The sequence below is a fragment of the Argiope bruennichi genome, chromosome 10 (assembly GCF_947563725.1).
Source record: "Argiope bruennichi chromosome 10, qqArgBrue1.1, whole genome shotgun sequence".
NCBI lineage: Eukaryota > Metazoa > Arthropoda > Arachnida > Araneae > Araneidae > Argiope > Argiope bruennichi.
The window spans coordinates 125,124,090-125,147,381 of record NC_079160.1 but is presented as its reverse complement, the minus strand read 5'-3'; the positions used below and the strand labels follow the sequence as shown (position 1 = coordinate 125,147,381).

Sequence of the window (23,292 nt, the reverse complement as noted above, 5' to 3'; positions counted from 1 at the left end):
ACGCTTGTATCTAATGAGCAAAATAATAAATGATGAAGCAAACTTTAATAGGTGATAGTAAAACACCAAAACAATCAACTTTCATTAGAAAATGCATGATTTGAATTCAAACGCAAACGCGTTAGAACATCGTCAAATTTTATCCATGCAAGCGTTATAGCTGCAAGTTTCTGGAAGAAGGACATGAAATTGTGATATGGGGAAGAAGAAGAACGCATATGCAAATTGTTATTAAAATAAAAGCCACTGACCCGAGTGTGCAAATGTAAATCACGGTAAAAACGTAACGAAAGATGTTGCCCTTCACTAATCAAGAAAAGGCTGATATTCACTTCATCTACGGAACTGCAAATGGGAATAGTGCAGAGGCGCGACGATAATGCGATGAAAAGTTTCCCAACAGGCGGTTTCCCAATGATAAAACATTTGTGCGCTTGCACAGATAGTTGTGTGAGACAGGATCCTTTTTTGGTGCATGTTCAAATGCAGGCTGTGCGAAGTCTAACAGAACAGGTTAACTGTGCTGTGTAAGAAAAAATTCTGGATATGGTGGCTGATCATCCAAATACAAGCACGCGAGCAGTGGCTAGTCAAATGGAAGTATCACCCTCCACGACATGGCGAGTACTAAAGGATGAAAGTATGCATCCTTTTCATGTCCAACGAGTCCAGGAAGTGACTCAAAAGGATTTCCCTCGTCGTATGGATTTTGCTCGCTGGTATCTGCAGAAGAACACCCTAAATCCCGATTTTGGTGCAACTGTGCTTTTTACTGAAGAATGTACATTTACACGTGAGGGTACATTTAACACCCACAATTCCCACCAATGGGCAGATGTAAATCCACATGCATCTTCTACACATGCATATCAGCGACGATTTTCCATAAATGTTTGGGCAGGAATAATTGGTGACCATCTACTTGGACCTTAACTTCTGCCAGAACGCCTGGATGGAAAAAAAATATCTTACCTTTCTGCAACAGTTGTTGGCAGAAATGATGACAGATGTTCCCCCTCGTATCCGGCGAGTAATGTGGTTCCAGCAGGATGGAGCACCAGCTTATTATACGCCAGAGGTGCGAAATTATCTAAACGCAACCTTTCCAAATCAATGGATTGGGCGAGTTGGTCCTGTCCCTTGGCCAGCGCGATCGCCCGATCTTTCATGCCTGGATTTCTTTTTGTGGGGGCACCTGAAGAGTCTTATGTATGAGACTCCTATCGAATCTGCAGAACTCGTCGCCAGACTTTCGGCCGTTGCAGGGGAGGTGCACGATACTCCTGGCGTGTTTCAGAGGGTTCGTGAATCCCTTCTTCGCCCTTGTACCGCATGCATCGCCTCTAATGGTCAGTGTTTCGAACAGCTATTGTAATCTTTTATAATTTAACTTTTTTTATAACGTAAATGTTCTTTGTTTTCTTTTTTGTCTTTTAAAACGAAATCTTTCAGCGCCCTCTATCACCTTCGGGTTAAAATTACGACTATGATTTCTTTGATGAATGTTGTTTGTTTTGGTGTTTTACTATCACCTATTAAAGTTTGCTTCATCATTTAGTATTTTGCTCATCAGATACAAGCGTTTAAAATTTAACCCCATGAACGCTGTTAAATTTGCGCCACTTAACCGCTCCCAATGGTTTCAATTTTGCGCTCAAAATTTAAGTTAAAGTCTAAGCTTTAGTAAATATTTAACAGAATAAAAAAAAAATACTGGTAAAAAGTAGTTGTTCGGTACTCCAAAGTCTAGAGCGCCCTCTATCGGCATTTTTTAAACTTTGTCTTTAAAAATTCTTTTAAAGAAAATTCTAATTTAAAGAATGATTTTAGCGAAAACCGCAAATGAATCGATCCATTTTCCCGTTTTTTATCATCATTTGAAATTTAGGGCCCTAAACTTTGATGGCGCCTATCTCCTTCGGAAGACGTTTGGGACACTTGGTTTCCTATTTACTATTACTCGTCTTGATGTGTACTATAACCCCTTAAAGTTACTCCCATTATTTATGAAACATCCTGTATATATATATATATATATATATATATATATATATATATATATAATATAATTTTTTTACTTCTTCCTAATCTTTGATGAACAGTTTCGTTTCCTTCGTAAATAGATGTGAAATTATTTCATTCACTTTTAAACTTAGGGGGGAAAAAATGTTTTTTTAGTGCACATGCGATTCTTATTTTTAAAATCACGGAAGAACCCCCCTTATAAAACTTTCATTATCAAAAATTCTCTATGATGTCTATAAAAATCTGTCATCAGTCTGTGCTGCCTTGTCATCAGTCTGAGTCGTTCGATATGTTCGCACACTCTTCGATCAATCGTCTCATTTCGACATTCGCATCGTCTACCAATTATTTGACTTGTAATATTAAGGCCAAAGATCTCGGTGATTCACCGCAGGAACGGGAAAGAAAAATATTTCCAAGAGAATGATGGCGCAAAAATGCACACATTTCAATTTGGGCGTTGTTTGCTTAAAAGTGCTTTATCTTCCTCGAACTAAAATTGACGTCATTCTGCTGTGGATGAAGCAGAAACCGTCGCCTTTTCAAAGAAGATATTGCGGAAATTGACCCATTCCCCCTCTTGAAAAAATGGTGTCGTAAGTGCAGAGGTCTTCGTCGAAAAATTCTGCAGTCTTGAGTCAAAAGAAAAGCTTTTCAAGAATGTAGCGGCGAACCTCCGACAGGTGGATGACCTTGTCAAGAACGATGCTATCATTGCTGCGTCGCCGATTTCTCCCCTCCTCTGTCCCGACTTACTTTACTTTCTCTTTTCTTTTCCCTCGTTATTAAGCAGTTCGGTCTGCTGAGGGTTAAGGTCAAGGCTTTCAAAAAATATTTTTGTGGCGCTCTATTTTTTTTAAAAATGTGATGCAATATGAAGATAGCGTGACTGTATATAACTTGAATTATCTATTTATGAAATGACGATGCGCCAAATGACTGTCTACTTGTTAGTTTTTGGCGTTTCCTACTAATATTTATGGGGTCTAGTTAGAAGATAAGATTTTCTAAACTTAGTCTAAGGACACTAGTTTGAGGAGAAGTATTGAACATAATCTAATTAAGTACTCATTAATAGTTACTTAGTTAAAATTTCAATGAAGAAGCGGACAAGGCTGGCAAATTGACCTCTCCTTCAATCGCTACTACTATCCCTGTGAGCGGCATAAGGAGACATATTAAAATGCTTCTTTATTCGAAATGGCAGAGACAGTGGGATCTGGAGACAAACAACTCACTTCGTCTTATCAAACGCCATGTTCAACTTTCGCCCTCCTTAGCAAACACTATTTTAACTCGTTTACGCATTGAACACACTAGACATGGTCAACATCATGGCTCTTGCAGCAGAAAACCTGAAACAAATCAATCAAATCATCGTGCCTAAAAATCCCATTTTGCTATTATTATTTTTCTTTCAGGCTCATTAATCCAAATGGATCATGTTAAAGTGACATTATTTTATGTAGAAAAATTTTTCAAATGAAGATCTTGTTTATTAAGGATTAAAAAAAAATATTAAATCTGGTTAATATTTTTTAATATGATATTTTTCACCAGTTATTTGTAAATTTGCTTAACCTTTCACTCTGTGTCAGGTCACTTAAATTCTGTCATTTTTTTTAAAACACATTAGCTATGATTTTAGGTTAACAAGATAGTTTTTGCAGTGCTTGTGTGTCAGATGTGGTAGAAAATTAAATTGGACTCGTATCTTCCTACCTAAATAATGTAATAGAATTCAATACTAAATGATGCACCACTTACAAACATATTTCTGTAGGAAAATATTGTATTCTTTTAATTTGAATTTCATATTAAAAATGATTTATTATTAAAAACATTCTTTACTTCCATGTTGATTTCGACAATAAAAAAGTACATCAAAAATGGTTATGATTATAATTGCATTTTTTTCCCGTCAAAAAATGCGTATAAAACTTTCTGAGGTGTGGTAAGTTTATTTTTTGTAAACTCTTGTTCTACATCGCTGCTAATAATTTAGAAGCTTGTGGAGAGAGGGTAATCCTGTTTGACCTAGAACTTCTAAATTCGGTAGCCTGATGGTAAGATCTCGGCTTCGGAACCGAAAGGGTACAGGTTGGAGACCCGATTCTACCGAAGAATCGTCGTGTAAGCAGGTCTGGTGCACGTTAAATTGGCGGAGCCAAACGTCCTCCCGCTGGTGTGGTGTAAGAGTTTGGAGAGCAGGTGCCAGCTCAGGTGTCGTCCTTGTCATCTGACTGCGGTACAAAACTACGAGGTTCGTCCCGAAGTAGCCCTAGTGTTTCTTTAAAATAGGAAGTTAATATAATTAAACTAAACCAAACTCCAAATTTCTCACATATATTCTTTAGATGATGGGAAAGTACAATTGACCCACGAAAATCTCGAAGGTCACGATTTGTACCTCGGGGCTATTTTTTAAAATGTTAATTAGAATTGCAATAAATTAAAAATTAAGTGATATTTTGGCGTTTTAGTCTTAACAACTTCTGAATTTGTGCAATGGTTTCATTGTTACGATAAAATTCGGACCGTTTTCAACATTTTATCAAATATTTAATCGCATAATTTCCCCCCTATTGTTGAAAACTGAGGAAGAAAGATCTTGCTTATTATCTGCGTAATTAAAAGTGAAATTGCATTACTGCGAAAGACAACGTGCAGTTAGGCGATAAATTACATGTACAGTTACGCTTTTGATGACAATATGATATGCGTTTTGACTCCATTAGGAAAAGTAATGTGCACTATAAACAAAATGGTGTAAAGTTATAAAAAATAACACGATTTATGTCTATCTCATTTTTATGTTTAAAAATATTGTGTTGAGGAATCATGAACAGCAAGTTACGCATAAGTAACATAATTGAAATGAAATATATATCTAATATTCTTCGCGAACCAGTGTAGCCAGTGTTTTGATAATTTTCTTAACAGATTCTGTTTTAATTTGAAAGTTAGTGTTTTCATGATGGCGTATATTGTTGAAATAAGGAGAACTTTCATCGGTTTTTGAAATTTTTTAAAAATTAATTTCACTTTCTTACCATATCAATTGGTCTCATTCGAGCTTTAAAACGTATTTTATTCAACCACTTGGTATGTTTTGAAATGTTTCTTAACTTGAGAAATTATTGTATACCTTCAGTTTAAATTTCCCTTTTCTGAAGCTGAAATGAAGGCAGGCCCCATTTGACTAGTGGTTCATTTGCGATTTCACTCAGAATCTGAAGGACACATCATTAAAAATCCGCGTTGCATTTGCTTTATGCATAAAAAAGCTAATGAGAACAAATGTCCTCCTGTTGGTGTGGTATAAGGAGATTGGTTGCTCCCTTATGTGTCACAGACCGTGCTCCTATTAAGTTCCGAAATGATTTTCATGTAATTTTAAAATGGAGTATTCGTCTATTTAAATTATGCTGAAAATAAAATCAATTGTAAAGTTACAAGTCCATTTCGAAAATAACGTGAAAGTTTGAGATAACCGCTCTTAGTTGAATTCCAACTGAAATTTACATTCACCAGAGATATGAATACTCGTTATCTAAATGTCAATTTAAAGTCACAAATATTTGAATACGATTGTGTTTACTAACTGAATTCTAGATAAATTGCATGTTACGGTATGCATGCAGAAAAACAATCCAAAACATTCTACGGACTGTTGGATTTAGAACTACTAAATTCGACACTAGTTATTTCTTGGTTAGTGTGGAATTTCTCAACATTTTAATTTTTTAGTTAAAAATAATGAAAATATTAATATTTCTCCCATGATAATTTCGGAGCATAATATCGCACAAAAACCGTTTTTAAGCCAGTTTTTTTAATGTATTTCTTAACTGCTTTTCAATTATTTGTGTTTTTATAATCTAATTTAAATAAGTTTAAAAAAATATTTTTAAGCGTATTTTGTATCATTACTCTTTACTTCTTTAGTTACTGCATTTACGCACATACGCGTTATGATGCTGTTAAATTCATGTTATGTGTACGCATTATTAATACTATAATGAAGAGTTAATTTTTTAAAATATAATATAAGAACAGATGACATTAGCCTAAATCAAGCTACTTTGTTTCGGAGTAGAGGTTCGAATATCCCTTCTTTCGTGATGAGTGTAGTTTGATAGTTTGCTCACATTTCATCCATAGTAGTTTGAAATGGCTCGTAGACTAGCGCAGTAACATTAGTTTTTCTTGTACTCCAGTGACTCCTTGTGCGAGAAAAACTATATTTTCTATTGATATAAATCAGACGTGTCTTAAAAAAGAATTGGAATCTGCATATTTTTAAGAGGGGATTTCTTAAATAGCTGATATGTAGATATCTCTTTTTATGCATTCCGTAAAAATGTGTGTTTTTTTTTTTTTTTTTTTTTAAAGTGGAATCCGGTCGTTACCATTTTGTTTTATTTTCTGTCTGTATACGTCGCGACCTTTAATCTCGTAAAACTGGTTTAAAGTCGTGTAGTAGTTCCTATAATACTTGTTCGGAATTATTGGAATATCAGCTGAACTTTTTTTTTTTTATTAGATACGTCTAGGACGAAGTTCACATTCTTTAAATTCCGTGGACCGCATTAGATTTTGGATTTAAGGTAGCAATTATAATAGCTCTTTTTAATTTTCTGCAAAAACTTTTTGGTAATGAAATCAAAAACGATTTGAATAGAAGAATTTTGATTTACATTTCTGGAACAATAGGGGGTAGTTTTCTGAAAGAAAAACCGATATTTGATTCCAGTTTCGAAGCTTAAGATGACTATAATATGTTTTTTTATGGATGTGTTTAGCGTTCTTAAATATCTGAGAAATTTGCAGCACTAAAAAAAAATAGTGGGGAGGCGAGAAAGTTAGTCCCCCCCCCCTCCTTGTCTCTCATATTCTTGTAGTTTCATTATAATTGGTATGTTGATCTATCCACAAGGCAATGCAAGATACAGGATTTTCAGCCACCTCTCAAATGTTGGTATAAATATTGGCTCGGAAGGGAATCTCATATTTTGGACCAAAGGTGGATGGAAATTTTTTTCCCCGAATAATTATTAAATGGGTGGTTTTTATTATAATTAATTTTTAATGCTATGATAATGGCCATTTTTGGGATTTTTTTTTTATTGTTAGAAAATAAGTTATTTTGAGTCATATAGAAATCTACTTGCAATGGCAAATAGTTTTATGATTAGTACGATGTTTAAAGAAATTTCCGAATTATTTAACTGTCTCTCAATTTCCAAATGGCTTAACTCATTGCTCTTTATGCCGAGTGTTCTAATTAATTTTTATTTGGAAAGATATTAGTTTTCCTAAGCTCAGATTGTTATTAAATTCTATTACATTCAATGCAGGTTATTTCTAGAAGAAATGAATTCATTTTCCTTTTTGTTGTTCTGATCATTAGTTTCTTCGTCACCTTTCTGTACAAATCATGTATGAACATGTATAAAAGGATATCCAGGAGTAAAAATCGCTAAGAAGTTTACGAATACAAGAGCTTTTAATGTTTGTATGAAATAGAATATTTTACTAATATTTTTAGGAATGTCCCATCCATCAGTCATCGGATATGATTTAAATTCCTGAATATTATTGATGAGGATTTTAAAATACTTTGAATATTTAAATTTTACTATCAGAAGTTGGAAAAAGATAAAATATGACACATCCTTTTACTTTTGTAAGCTTAAATACTAAATGAAACTTAAATGTATGCATATATTTGTTCTTCTTAAGAATAATATTTCTTTTGCAGATCGTGAGGATCAATCAATTTTGTGCACGTAAGTGATTTTTATTTTATTTTGTGAATTTGATCTTTATCTTCGAAGCTTTTTATCCGTAACTTGATAACAATAAAAAAATAAATGTAACAGATATATATTTATAAACTAAGTTGTTTCTTTATTATTACTTAAGGAAATATTAGGCGCGCGCACACACACACATACACACATAATATTTAATCTCTAAGTACTTTTACGGTTTTAACATGTATGCCAATTCATTCTTTTATATGTGCGTCGACATTATTTATACATTTTTACAGTTATAAATATAAGCTGGTGCAGATGTATAAGCTGGAATGCTCATTATGTAGTGTACTATTATTACATTCAAAAGATCATGTTTTATAAAATGGCATTCATATGCTTTAATCAGAAAGATTTTATACCATTAATTATGAAATTAATTAGGTATGCCTTATTTTAGTGTTTGAATGACCATGTCTTCAGTGACATTGAAAATTAAATAATCATGGAGGGGGGGGGGGAGAATTTATGAGTGCTTTTAAGCCTTTTAAATTCAAAATGGCGTCGCTTGTACTCGGAGCAGTAATGTGTACATAAAGCGACTATATTGAATTTATTGAGTCAAGTTATAGCGCCCCTACTGGTGAAATAAGGAAGTTACAAAAAATAACTCGAAAAACGTGAAAACAACTCGAAGGGTTCGTCCTAAAATTGAAAAATGCCTTCTTCGGTGTTATCATACAATTTTTCTGAGTTAAATAACGACGAAATGAAATTTAATCGACCAAAAACACAAATTAAAAAAAACCGCATGAAAAACGCACTCTGTGTATGGGGGAAGGGGTCTGAGAGGTTATTGAGAAATTGCTTAAGCGCGAACCTTTTTTCAACTCATGGAATGCTCATAATTTTAATCACAAAAATCTCCTTCAGCTTTACAAATAACTCCATTAATTTTTTTCTTATGTTTTTATTATACATTTTTCTAATAGGACTTTTTAATCAATCTCCTATATATATATATATATATATTTTTTGTTAACTTTCTTATTTTCCTGCTAATACTGTTGTACCTATCTCAATAAATTCCCCATAGTCACTTTATTAGAGATGAACATTACTTTCCTCGCTATATGATCTATAGTTCTGAATTTAAAGCGTTTAAAAGAACTTTACCAATAGCCCTGTAGTATATATACATTTGTAATGTAATACTAGACAAGCTTAATTGCTCAGATTAACTTTTTAGACTCTTAAGTATTTATATGAGATGCATATTTTTTTTAAAAATATTTCATTTGTTATTTTGATCAGACTGAAAAATAAAAATTTAATTGAATAAGTCAAAGCCAATAATAGCAAAATTATTAATTATTAATATATATATATATCTAATATATAAAATTCTCGTGTCACAGTTTTCGTTGCCATACTCCTCCGTAACGGCTTGACCGATTTTGATGAAATTTTTTGTGCTTATCCGGTATCTATGAGAATCGGCCAACATCTATTTTTCATCCCCCTAAATGTTAGGGGTAGTCCATTATTAATTAAAAACTAACTTTCCCGCCAAAAAAATCTTTCATTTTTCCCAACGCCAACTTTTCCGCCAAAAAAATCTTCCATTTTCCCCATCGCCAAATAAGTAAGGCATCAGTTGTTTTTTTCTCCCAACAGTAATTAGGCTAGGGTTAACATTTTTCGACGGATTATTTCAAACGATTCTGTTTATTTTCTTAATGTTTTATGCATTTAAAATTAAACATTGTTAATTAATCCATGTTTCACATTCATTCTGAAGTACTTTTGAATTAAAATAACACAGAATAAAGGAAATTAAAAATGTCTAATTTGTATAGCGTTACCCCAACTGGCGTAGAAAAATTTACGCATTTGCGTTGACGTAACTGGCGAAGAAAATCCACGCATGCGCATTGTTCTGATTGTTGGCATGACAACCAACGGACGATTTAAATTATTTTTAGGTTAGTTGCATGCTTTTGTAAGTAAAATGTATTTATGTTAGTTATATATTTTTTGTATATGCTTATAGTTTTAAGTACATCGTTTTTTAAGTAGATTTTTTTAAACCTGTTTTCGACCGATTATTTTAAACGATTCATTTTATTTTCTTAGTGTTTGATGCATTTAAAATTAAACATTGTTAATGAATCGATCTGTTCATGATGATTCTGAGAAATTTTTGTTGACAAATTCTTGAGATATTACATAAATTAAGAAAGATATTCTTTAGTGACCATAAAGTTTAAACGCGCAGTGACTCTAATTTACATTGTTTTAGATGACAATGTTAAAACTCTGCAAATATCTAATATCTGCGTAAAAACGAAAGGCATCTGAAATAGTACAATGCGCATGCGTGGATTTTCTTCGCCAGTTACGTCAACGCAAATGCGTAAATTTTTCTACGCCAGTTGGGATAACGCTATGCAGATTAGACATTTTTAATTTCCTTTATTCTGTGTTATTTTAATTCAAAAGTACTTCAGAATGAATGTGAAACATGGATTAATTAACAATGTTTAATTTTAAATGCATAAAACATTAAGAAAATAAACAGAATCGTTTGAAATAATCCGTCGAAAAATGTTAACCCTAGCCTAATTACTGTTGGGAGAAAAAAACAACTGATGCCTTACTTATTTGGCGATGGGGAAAATGGAAGATTTTTTTGGCGGAAAAGTTGGCGTTGGGAAAAATGGAAGATTTTTTTGGCGGGAAAGTTAGTTTTTAATTAATAATTGACTACCCCTAACATTTAGGGGGATGAAAAATAGATGTTGGCCGATTCTCATAGATACCGGATAAGCACAAAAAATTTCATCAAAATCGGTCAAGCCGTTTCGGAGGAGTATGGCAACGAAAACTGTGACACGAGAATTTTATATATTAGATATATATATATAATACTACAAAATAAAAGTAGAGCAGAAAATCCTACTTCAGAAGTAATATGTAAAGGATTCCCCCCCCCCCCAATTTTAACACTGGCAAAGACACAGATTGAATGTTTTGATTGATGAATTTGAATTTCATCTTAACATTAAAAATTGTTACAAAATCTGTATTGCATAAAAAAATATTAAAAATAAAATGCTGTTCAAAAAGGAAATTGATGTCATTAAGAGAGTAAGTTTTTTGAGTTTTATTAACAATTTTGAGAAACTAGTTTTGGAAATTATGTCATCAATTTCCATAGATCTCATCTAGCTATGATTAAGCCTATTTTTGCACACCATTAAATTTGATGTGATGCCTATTTCTTGATTTCTTTTCATCTTTCTTCTGAATGAATAGAGTTTTGGTGAGCTCTGTCCAGAGCATATTTTGCAATTTCATTAATTAAAATGCATTTAATTTAGTGCAACTGATAAATGTTTAATGAAGAAGCCTGGAACAATCATATAGGTGTTTGTTTATATTTGACAGATAGCATTTCATAATATGTAATAGTGTTTTATATATAAAGATAATATAACTTAATTTTTTATCACTATTGTTTACCGAGATCAAGATACAAAAGATGTGTATTAAGTTGTTTCCTGTAATACTTTTTAATTTTTATGTTACTGAAGTATGTGTTTTCATCTTCGTTAGGGGTGAATCAGGAGCCGGAAAGACTGAAAATACCAAAAAAGTTATTCAGTACCTTGCCTATGTTGCATCGTCGAAACCCCGATCATCATCAGCCTCGCATTCAGTAAGAAAATATTGCATTAACGTTGTATGTTTTTCTTTGCTGGATGGGGAAAAAATCTTTGAAGTATTTTTAAAAGTACTTGGAGAAAGGTGTTCAGTTTTACTTATTTGAAATTATAATTTAATTTGCATGAAATAAAGATTATAAAATATTGTGTTAAATATTTTATCTGTTGTAATTATACTTGTGCTGTCTGCTTTATCCTTCTATCCCATTCCATATATAAACAAATTTGTAGTACAACATTCCATATAGGCATGATTAAATTTTATTATTTTTTTATAGAATTGTAGTTATGACATGAAGAATTTTCATTAATGTTTTTTTTAATTCTAAAACTGATTGTAAAAATATAAATTTCCAATTTAATTGAAAAATACACTTACAACACATAATTTTTTTTTATGTCAGACATTTTTTAATCTAAATTAAATAAGTTTTATTGAAAATTTCCTACTTCTTTTTCATGTGTGATAGCATGTTTTGTGATCGTGCCTCTTTTACTTTTCACAACTGTTATATGTTTGCATGTTCTGACCTTTAATTTATATGTTTTTAATTTGTTTGTTGTTGCATGCATCTCACCACTCTGTATTCTTTTCTTTCTCCCCCTTTGTAGTATAATGCACCACCTAATATAATTGTAAGTATTATTGTTTCTATATTTTACAATGAACATCTTTTATGTTTATATCTTTTTCTATGATGTTTTATCTCCATCAAAGCATTTGCATGTTCTTCATTTATTACTTTTCTCATTACATCACTTTACCAATTTGTTTTGTTCCTTTCTAATATTTTCTTATTATGTTTCTTCTTTAATGGTACTATATTATTATTTGTGTACCCTCCTCATTAGAATTTGAAAAAAAAAAAAATTGTCATTTTAAAAGCTTTTTTTTATAATTTTTAAAAATTAAAAGCATTAAATATGCAAATGTTTTTTAGTTTTAATTTATTGAAAATTTCAGTCGAATATTAAATTGTGCTTTGAAATTACTTCAATTTAATTTCAGAATATGAATTTTTTTTAGTTGTTTGTGAACGTTGTAATAAAATAATATTGAATATGCTTACACCCTATAAATGAAAATATTCATGCGTAAAAATTGGCACAAGGTCTGGAAGAGTGTTATATATAGTTTCTAAAACTATGTACCCATATAGTTTTTAGAAGTACTACTGATTAGGATCGTCAGAAAAAAAAATGTAGGAAGTTTTGAAAATTTTTGATTGATTATGTGGGATAAAAGAAGTATTGTAACATATAACAGATTTGTAATAAGAATTTTATGTATAAAAAAAAAAATAATGTTTTTTTTTTTTTTTTTTTTTTTTTTTTTTTGCTAATGAACAATTAAAAGAGTAGTGACAAAGATTTATAATTTGCATATCTCGCGCTGGAGTTTCTAAAATGAAATGTCTTGTGTGCAGATTTTAGGTCCTTGATCTTGCATTCATCGACTCTGATCTATGCAATATTAAATACTTTCAGCTCTGCCACGTGATAAAAGTGGTGTTAATTTACTGATTTTGAACCTAACTAATGTTTAGTAACAATTAAAAGTAATCATATTCTTATATTCCACTACTTGATTAATAACATTTTAAAAACTATATAGGATAAATTATTATTCCATATTCATGGTTTATATTTGAAATAGTACTGACATTTGCTTCTTTTTTGCTTTTTATTGTTATTTACATATCAATTTTTGTTTATGCTTATTATAATAGTTCTTACATTATATTATTCTTTGAAACTTTTGTGTGTATAGGGGGAACTAGAACAACAACTTTTGCAAGCTAATCCTATTCTTGAAGCTTTTGGGAATGCGAAAACTGTGAAGAATGATAACTCTTCTCGATTTGTAAGTTTAATTATAATTAATTTCTCAGTATACTAATTAAAAAATTTTTATCTTCTATATAGCACATTAGAATTTATTTCAAAAAGTGTAACAGTTTTAATTGTTTATTTTTTTATTTACACTTAGTAAAATATTTTTTTATTTCAGGGAAAATTCATTAGAATTAATTTTGATGCCTCAGGTTTCATTGCTGGTGCTAATATTGAAACATGTATCCTTTTCATATTATGATTTTTTGATTATTAACTCAAATAGTTGCTACTTTTAATTGAGAACTATTTTCAATGTTTTGAATCTATTGTTACAAATGAACATCATTTAGACTAAAGAAGTTTCTGAAAATATTTTGACTGAAGTATGTTGTAAATGTTGCTAATTTTAATTAGTCACTGAGTTAAAATCCATAGTAAATCTTGGTGAATATAGTTTATGGCTATATTTTGAGTTATGTCATCCAGACTACAGGGCATTGCACTTAACATTGTTTGGATATTTTTTATTAATGTGAAAGCAATTAAATTTTTTTATTTTTTATTTAGAGTTATGAATATTTTTTACTTCTTGTAATTAATATTGTAATTCTGCTTATATTAATTCTTCCTGTAACTAGTAAATACGTTAGTTTCTTTTTCCCTCAAAAAAAATTGATTTACATTATATGAATGAAGTACATGGGATTTGTAATATGTAACGATAACATGCTTTACTTGCCCACATTAAATTATTATAAAAATATTCAATATGAATTGTTAGAAAAACATTGAATAACAAATGTTTATCTTTTACTGAATGTGCAAGATTAAATGAGGACTCGCTACATTATTGTGCTCTGAATATTTCAGGAACTAATAAAAACTTTAATTAAATTGTATATATTCATATTTTCATCTTCATCTGACTGTTAAAAACTGGAAGTACATATAAGATCAGTATTTTCTTTCTTAATTATTTTAAGACCTTCTAGAAAAATCCAGAGCAATTCGTCAAGCCAAAGATGAAAGGTCATTCCATATTTTTTATCAGCTTCTTCAAGGATCTTCAGCAGAAGAGAAGAGTAAGTGCTCACAACTGACAAATATTTAGCGAGCAAATGCACTTCTTTCATATTTATTTATTATAAATCTCTTACACATTTTAAATATCTTCTTGCAGAGGAGTTCCTTTTGGAAGATCCAAAGAATTATTCATTTTTATCCAATGGTCATATACCAGTTCCTGGTGTTGATGAGTTACAAGAATTTAGAGCAACTTGTAATGCCATGTCCATTATGGGACTTCAGAAAGAGGATTTACATTGTTAGTATGACAAATTTTGCTTTGTGTATATTTATTAAATTGATACAGTCCAAAATTAATTTAATATTTTCTATGAATTTGCTTTTACTTTATTTAATATTATTTCTTCTATTTCTTTTACAAAACTTTTTTCAATATATTTTGTTAAGGTAAATCGTTGAACTTAAAGGAGTTCTGAAATTGTAGTAGAAATGTTTGTTGGTATCTTTTGATTGAATACTTTTCTTTTTATTTGAATGTTTGTATTATCTTTTCAATATCTTTCTCTATACTTTAGCTATTTTCCGTGTTGTATCTGCTGTTCTACTATTTGGAAATATGAAATTTAAGCAGGAACGTAATTCCGATCAAGCTACTTTGCCAGATAATACTGTTGCACAGAAAGTCAGTCATTTATTGGGATTAAATGTAACAGAAATGACGAAAGCTTTCTTAAAGCCTCGTCTTAAAGTGGGACGAGATTATGTCACCAAAGCTCAAACGAAAGAGCAAGTAAGCATTTTATACAATTTACTTGCATTTTAAAAATAATAATAATAATAATAATAAGTACATTTGATTTTTAATCAAGTGTAGAACAACTTTTTATCTTAATTATTAGTACTATTTTTTCATTTTCATAATTTAAATGGTATCTAAAAGTTTAAGATTGTATGACCTGCTTTTTCTTTCTTCCAGAATAAGATTCTTCATTGTAATATCATGATTTCTTTTTAGGTTGAGTTTGCTGTTGAAGCTTTAAGCAAGGCCTGTTATGAGAAGATGTTTAAATGGCTAGTGACTCGCATCAACAGATCTCTTGATCGAACTAAAAGACAAGGTGCATCATTCATTGGCATCCTTGATATTGCTGGCTTTGAAATTTTTGAGGTAAACAGCAATACATTAATTGCGTTTTTTCATTGATATGTTAAATATTTACTTATATAATATTTATAATATTATCCCATTTTTTTCTCCCTTCAGCTTAATTCTTTTGAACAATTATGCATCAATTATACCAATGAGAAACTTCAGCAGCTGTTCAACCACACAATGTTTGTTCTGGAACAGGAAGAATACCAAAGGGAAGGTATTGAATGGAGATTTATTGATTTTGGCTTGGATCTTCAACCTACTATTGATTTAATTGAAAAGGTAAATTTTTAATTTCTTAATACAAGAGCTTTAATATTCATAGTTCTAAATACACATGCCCAAGCCTGAGCACATAAGCATTCAGTTGTGTTTGCGGGAGAAAATAGCTTAAATAAAAAAATTGATCTGTGTGATATTTTATTTTCAAACAGTTATGAAGCTTATGATATCTGAAAATTATTAGACATCTTTATGTATGAATAAAATTATAGAAAGAAAAAATAATTACATTGAAATCTTAGTTGAAATTAGTAACATTGAGTTAGTTTGAAAAATCGATGAATTTTGGTATTAAGAAAATTTATTAGTTGTGTTTAATGTATTCAAACCTTACTTGAATTTTATTTGAATTGTAACAAGCATCAGAAGTATTATACAATTAATAGAAACAGTGATAATTATTATGGAGTTTAGAAAGTATTTTATATTAAATATTATAAAGAATTATTGTAGTTTTAGATTTATTTATTTTTTAAAAAAGTGTTTATGATATAATTAAATTCTTCAATACTGTGTGTTGAATTGAAATATTTTTCTGACTTTTAACAAGTTTGAAAACAAATTTTAATTATTCCTTAATTTCATGATCATTATAGGTGTGATATTTTAATGCAACAGTATAATGTGCTGGAATCAGTTTTCACATTTTTCAGTTTCACAAGTGCTGGTTTATACATAATTTTTAATTCACACTTTTTTTATTATGTATATCTCTGTTTAGCAAATATATGGCTTTTCTTAGTTTGGTATTATTCAAATAACTGTAACTCTAATTGTGACTGTGATAACTGGTAGCCTATTTACTGAATATTATTTATATTAGCATCATTAACTGATGTTTCAAATTTAGTAATTAGTCGAATCTTAATTGCAAATATCCAAAACTCTGTATAATTTAAAGCAAATAAATCATTCATTAATATTAAGTGATTTGTTGAAAACATTATATTGTGTTAACACTTACATAGAAATTTTCATTTGCACCTCAATAATAACCCAAAATTTAATATTATTAAATTAATCCAGATGAAAACTTATAACAAAATCAATGAAATAATGACATACATTAGTTATTAAGGCAAAATTAGCATTTATTCACGCATGTGGAAATTAACAACAGAGAAATATGAAGTAGTAATGCATGCATAGTAAGTATTAATTTATTAACAGCTCATATGAAATATGTCACTAGGTGACTCCTCCCATGCATAAATTTATTTTACATTTTAATAAATATTGGATGTTTTGGATTTTAATAAATATTGGATAAAAAAACATTTTTTAATATTGTAACAAACAAAAATATGTATATTTTTACATCAGCTGTCACTTTGTACTGCATCGGATTATTTCATAAAGATAAAAGGAATTATTTCTGTAATTAATATTAAAGAAACTATGAACATAAAAATATTTGATAATTAAAGCAAGAAAAATATATCAGCAATTTTGATTACAATTTTAACATAAAAAAGACTATAAAATCATGATAAGACTTTATAATTGGAATTGAGTGCTTATCAGGGTATTAAATATATAAACTTACCTTATAAATTAAGGCAGGGACAGATATAGAGTTGATGCCAAAATGCAGGAGGTTCCACTGGCATATTAATTTAATAAGCATATTGTGGAATGATAGGGCAGAAATGTAGGTGTGCTGGTTTGTGTAGAAAATGTCAATATTTGAATTGAGTGTTGATGATGCTGATTGCATGCATCTTGGATGGAGATAGGTTTGTTTGATTGTCAGTTTAAAAAAAAAAAAAAAAAAAAAAAATTAAAAAGTAAATGCATGAAAACTCATTAACTACTAAATGCCTATAAGATTGAGAGAATGCATAAGCACACACTGAACCAATTAATTTCCCAAATTAAAATTTTGGCCAAAATACATAAAAGGGGTTAAGAAAAGTATTTGGGCATGGTTTATCAGAATTTCTAAATCTTATTAAATATGGCAATATTTTCAAGACATTTAAGTTGGCTAAAAGTTATGGCTTCAGAAAAAAAAAAAAAAAGTGTGAGAGTATTGAAATTTTAATCTATTGAATAATAGAAAATATTGTTATGGTAAATCTAAGTTATATGCATTGTTTATGACTGATTTGTTATTGATCATTATTTGAAACAGTATCTCATTGTAACACATTTGAAATATGCATTTCCAAAACAATGTACTCTAGAAAAAAATTTAAGCTGTTTTTAACATAGCTACATAACTGTTACTTCAAATAAAAGGGTTTTGTAAGCCTAGACAATTTAATTTTTGTGAGTCAAAATGTTTTTTAATTAAAAATCAGTCAAAGAAAAAAAAATATTGTTTCATAATAATTTACCAAAACCAATAATAATTAATTCATTAAAATACTTAACATTACTTTATTAAAGTATTCAATTTCAGTACCACATTATTTTAATACACCTTATTAGTAATGATAGTTTAAGTTTTATTGTTAAGAAAATTAAATTTCTGTTTATGATTTGATCAATATTTTTCTTTTTTATCCTTAGCCTATGGGTATTCTTGCGTTATTGGATGAAGAATGTTGGTTCCCCAAAGCAACTGATAGAACTTTTGTTGATAAATTGGAAACTGCCCATGCTATGCATCCTAAGTTTGTAAAGTCTGATTTCCGAGGAAACTGTGATTTTAGTATAATTCACTATGCTGGTAAAGTAAGTACATTTCAAGGTGTTCAAATGTTGAAAAAAAGTTCAAAAGTTTTATAGATTACTGGAAAACATCTGTTTCAAAATTACTGGTAAAATCAGTTTAAAAATTCTTTTACTCAATTTTATAGTTTAGAATATTTATAATCAAAGCTAATTTTTTTTAAAAAAATATTTTTCAGGTAAATTACTTGGCAACTCAGTGGCTTATGAAAAACATGGATCCATTGAATGATAATGTTGTATCTCTTTTACAAACCTCTCAAGATCCTTTTGTTGTTCAGATTTGGAAAGATGGTAAGGCGGAAATAAAGACAATCTATTTCAAGATTTTTGGAATTGTATAGATATTCCAACTATACATGTTTCTGTATTGTTCATTATATCCTAGAAATATTCTTCAATAGTAACTCATGCTAATATGTTATAAAAAAATCACTTTATTACATTTTAATGTTTTTAAATTAACGCTAAATATTTTAAAATTAATTAAAATTTCAAAAAATATATGTTTTGAAAATTTAACGCAATTTTAATTTCTTTTGATGAAACTTTCTTCCTCTCATAATGCACATCTTCTCTCTTGCAATATATGATCAATCTCTTCGTAACATTCCTGCATAACAATTTTCTTATAAATTGTGTACCCTCCTGTCATTTCTTCTGATATTTTTTCAACATCTTTCTTGCCTTTCTCTTCCTATTGCATTCTGCATATAAACTTTATTTAGTGTACCAGACTAATTAGTATTAGTAATAAAATTTACAATTGTCTTTTAAAATGGAATTTTATGAGGAAACAATATGGAAAAAAGCATGAAATTTGTCTTCTGTGTGGATGTGTAAGTAAAGAAATAAATAAAGCCTAAGAACTGAATTCTAATTGTCGATCATCATTATCTTTTAAAACACTAGATTCAGTTTTTCAGCTAGGACAAACTCCAAAGTTTTAATTTTGAAATGCAGCTATTGTTACAAAATATTGTGTAAAAATAAAAATTCTAACTATTTTTCTTATCGGTTTCTGCTTAATTTTTCTGTATATAAAATTTCTGTTTTATATGATGTAAAAGTTTCATATTAAGTTTCACTTGACAAAATGTATGCTTGTGTATAATTTGTGTATCAATACTTAGATGGTGTATTACTGAAATGGTAGGAGTTAATGACCCAGCTGCATAAATGTTATGAACTGGAACTTTTCTGAGACAAAGAATGATGATGATTTTATATAATTAATAAATATTTGTGGGAAAATTTTTTATACTATTTTAATTGTGTATTTATACTTAGAAGGCTTATATATTTATTTAAAAGATATGTTTTGCAAGATATTTGCTTGGTAAAGCTTTTAAGAATTTTCAAAATTCTGTTTCGATGAATTTGATATATTTTCGATTCACTAAAAATTGTGATGCATTATTTATGTTGGGATAAATTTAAGTTTTTCAAAGTTGAAGATAAATTTAAAAAGCACAGGTGTAATGTGTAAACCTATGGATTGAAACTTTAAAATACCTGTTTTATTTTATGCCCAATCTAATTTAAAACAGATTTCAGTAAACTTCTTTTAATTTATATTTAAAGTAAAAGTAATTGTAAAGTAATATTTAATACTGGTTTTAAAAAAAAAAAACCTCATAAAAAAGCAGGTAGAGAATGAGTTAAAGAAATTTGTATAGGTATGGAGAGGTTTTTAAAATATCACCTCTCCCCACCAACTGGTATATGTCAATTGACACCTAGTAATATTGACATTTCTACAAAGAAAGCTATGGAATGTATTCAGTATACATGCATATATGAAGTACATATGAATATATCTTTTTTTTTTTTTTTTTTGGAAAAAGTCATTATCAAAACATATTTATTTTTTTTAAATGAAAGATCTAAAATCTGATTGTGTTTAACAAATTTATACAGACTTTCTCACATAATGCAAATTTTTCATCAGTCTTGTCAGATTATGTAAATTTGTGCCATTTTAATTCCACAGCAATTAATAATATGAATTTTCTTAACATTCAATCTTAATCTGAACTTTCAACTTTTTTTCTTAAAAAATTGGTATAAATTATCTATTTTGTCTTGTTAATCATTACATTTTAAAATGGTATGTTTTTTTTCTTTTTTCTTTATGTTTTGTTTCAGTTAATTTGTAAGATTTTTGTTCGTTATGAATATATTGTCTTCTCACCTCTATTTCCTTTTGAGTTTCACTTCATGTTTTCAGTCTAAGTTTTTTGGTGCATTTATGGAATATACTTGTGAAATGTGAGATTTCATTAATTCCAAATTTATGTAAGAAGGATATTTTTTTGTGACATCGTTTTTTCATGAGATTTTTTACACATATACAAAACAGATTTTCATTATTTTTGATATGTTATTTTTATCTCCTTGATTTTAGCTGACATTGTTGGAATGGGTGTAGCCACATTAGGTGATACTACTTTTGGTGCTAGAACCAGAAAGGGAATGTTCAGAACTGTTAGTCAGTTGTATAAAGAACAACTATCTAAATTAATGGTGACACTTCGAAACACTAATCCTAACTTTGTTCGTTGCATCATACCAAATCATGAAAAGAAGGTAATTTACTTTTACTTTTTTTGGAACAATATTCATTTGCATGAATGTGACTTTTGCTGAGTGCTCCTTCAATTAATTTTAGGCTGGAAAAATAGATCCGCCATTGGTATTAGATCAATTGAGATGCAATGGAGTACTAGAGGGTATTCGAATTTGCAGACAAGGTTTCCCAAATCGAATTCCTTTCCAAGAATTCAGACAAAGGTAATGTATGATTTTTTTTTTTACTTTTAAAAAGTATTGATATACGAAATACAAATGTGATGATTTCTTAAAGCTGGCCTTTTTATAAATCAAATTTTAAATCTCTTCATCAAAAAATGAAAGAAATATATAAATTTTAATCATTTTTGAAGTTAGGCTGATTTTAAAACGTTTGCTATATTATGATTTAATTAAATTTTTTTTTTCTGTAAGATCCAAGATGTTAAGAATGTAGGTAGCAGATGTTGAAGTTTGGCTTACGTTTTGGTTTTGGATTTTTTAGATTTTTTTTTTTTTCTTCCCTAATCAATTTTATTGGAGAATTGATTTAGGATGTTGTAGCATTAATGTATGCCATAATTTACATTCTGATAATTTCACATTTTAATAGATATGAATTGCTGACTCCAAATGCTATTCCAAAAGGATTCATGGATGGTAAATTGGCCTGTGAAAAAATGGTAAGGGTTTTAAAATAGATTTTGAAGGAAAAAAGTCTTTTATGATATTCTTTTCATTATTTTTATAAATTGTTTTGTTTAGATTCAAGCTTTGGATTTGGATCCTAATTTGTATAGAGTAGGCCAAAGTAAAATTTTCTTCCGTGCTGGTGTTTTGGCTCATTTAGAAGAAGAAAGAGATATGAAGATTTCTGATTTGATAGTGCAATTCCAAGCATGTTGCCGAGGTCTAATAGCTCGCAGGTAAAAAAAAAAAGTTAATTTCTTTTTATTTTATTACTTCAGATTAGTATTAATAATTAAGTAGGTAAATTTGCTGTTTATTATGTCATTGTTGTTAATTACAATTGAAATTAAATGATCAATGCTGTATCTTCTCATAATTCTCTATGCAGTTTTTAGCATTATGAATTTCATGTTCACATTTTTATAAGTGTTTGGAAAACATAGAAATATTACTAAAAAATTTTTTTTAATTATTCTGACCTATTACAAATCTACCTAATTAAAAAAATTCCATATATCTTATGAAGAATTAAGATTAATTTGCATAGCAGTTTAAAAATTTTTTTATTAATGTTTCTTCCATATAAAGAATTGAGTTTTGATTAAAGTAAAGCATTTTCCGGATTATTAAGGACTGAGTTTATATTTATTTTCTTACTATTGTAATTTGATTAGTCACTTACTTAGTCATTAGTCATTAATGATAAATGCTTTATCTTTTGTAGGAATTACCAGAAGAGATTACAACAACTGAGTGCAATCCGCATAATTCAGAGGAACTGCTCTGCTTATTTGAAACTGCGCAATTGGTCTTGGTGGAGGTTATATACTAAAGTAAGTCTTGTATTATTACTTCAAAAAGTCTATCATACAGAATCATATTGTATTTGATTTAGCCGATTCTTGATAAGAAGATTTATTAGTGAGAATGAAGTTGATAGGCTATTTTGTTGAAGAAAATGTGAAGGTAAAATGAGTTGCTAAGTCCAATAAGTTATTATCTTTTAAACTCGCTGCATCAGTTTGTTTAATGTTATATGCTCATGTTTTTTCTCTTTTTTTGTGTGCAGGTGAAGCCTTTACTTCAGGTAACTAAACAGGAAGAAAAATTGAATGAGAAAGAAGATGAGTTGAAGCAGGTGAAAGAAAAAATGGAAAAAGTTGAGCAAGAGGCTCAAGAAGTAGAAAAGAAATTACAACAGGTAATTGTTTTTACTATGTTGTATTAGTTTTATCTACTTAGTATTGATATTATTTGAATTTTGAATGTTGTGTGTCAAAATTCTTATAATCAGTCTAGACTTGTGTTAATCCCCCACCTACTTTTTTTTTATTATTATTGTATTTAAAAATTATATATTGTGATTTTTTTGACTTTGGAAGTTTTGATTTCATGACTTAAATATAACTATCCTCAAGATTTAAAATTCACCCATTTTATTTCTTTTTACAGCCAGTTAGTTTATAATAGCTTCTGTTTGTCATTGAATGATAAACAAAGTAATTTTACAAATCTCTAATTTATCATTAACAATTCAAGTTAA

The 23,292-nt window shown here is 29.2% G+C and overlaps 1 protein-coding gene across 2 annotated transcripts in view; it reads left to right on the top strand.

Moving 5' to 3' along the window:
* LOC129988395 (myosin heavy chain, non-muscle-like) overlaps nt 1-23,292 on the top strand; it is an 86,137-nt gene that overhangs the window by 45,589 nt on the left and 17,256 nt on the right. Inside the window, exons 3-20 of one of the 2 annotated variants that reach the window (XM_056096618.1) lie at nt 7,790-7,817; nt 11,406-11,508; nt 12,128-12,151; nt 13,287-13,379; nt 13,527-13,590; nt 14,335-14,433; nt 14,532-14,675; nt 14,953-15,167; nt 15,393-15,545; nt 15,642-15,812; nt 18,327-18,491; nt 18,668-18,782; nt 20,896-21,077; nt 21,160-21,281; nt 21,673-21,742; nt 21,825-21,985; nt 22,474-22,582; nt 22,819-22,950. In XM_056096618.1, the coding sequence (XP_055952593.1) occupies nt 7,790-7,817; nt 11,406-11,508; nt 12,128-12,151; nt 13,287-13,379; nt 13,527-13,590; nt 14,335-14,433; nt 14,532-14,675; nt 14,953-15,167; nt 15,393-15,545; nt 15,642-15,812; nt 18,327-18,491; nt 18,668-18,782; nt 20,896-21,077; nt 21,160-21,281; nt 21,673-21,742; nt 21,825-21,985; nt 22,474-22,582; nt 22,819-22,950 (2,150 nt within the window). The remainder of the gene's footprint in view (nt 1-7,789; nt 7,818-11,405; nt 11,509-12,127; nt 12,152-13,286; nt 13,380-13,526; nt 13,591-14,334; nt 14,434-14,531; nt 14,676-14,952; nt 15,168-15,392; nt 15,546-15,641; nt 15,813-18,326; nt 18,492-18,667; nt 18,783-20,895; nt 21,078-21,159; nt 21,282-21,672; nt 21,743-21,824; nt 21,986-22,473; nt 22,583-22,818; nt 22,951-23,292) is intronic. The other variant, XM_056096619.1, reaches the window with a different exon arrangement.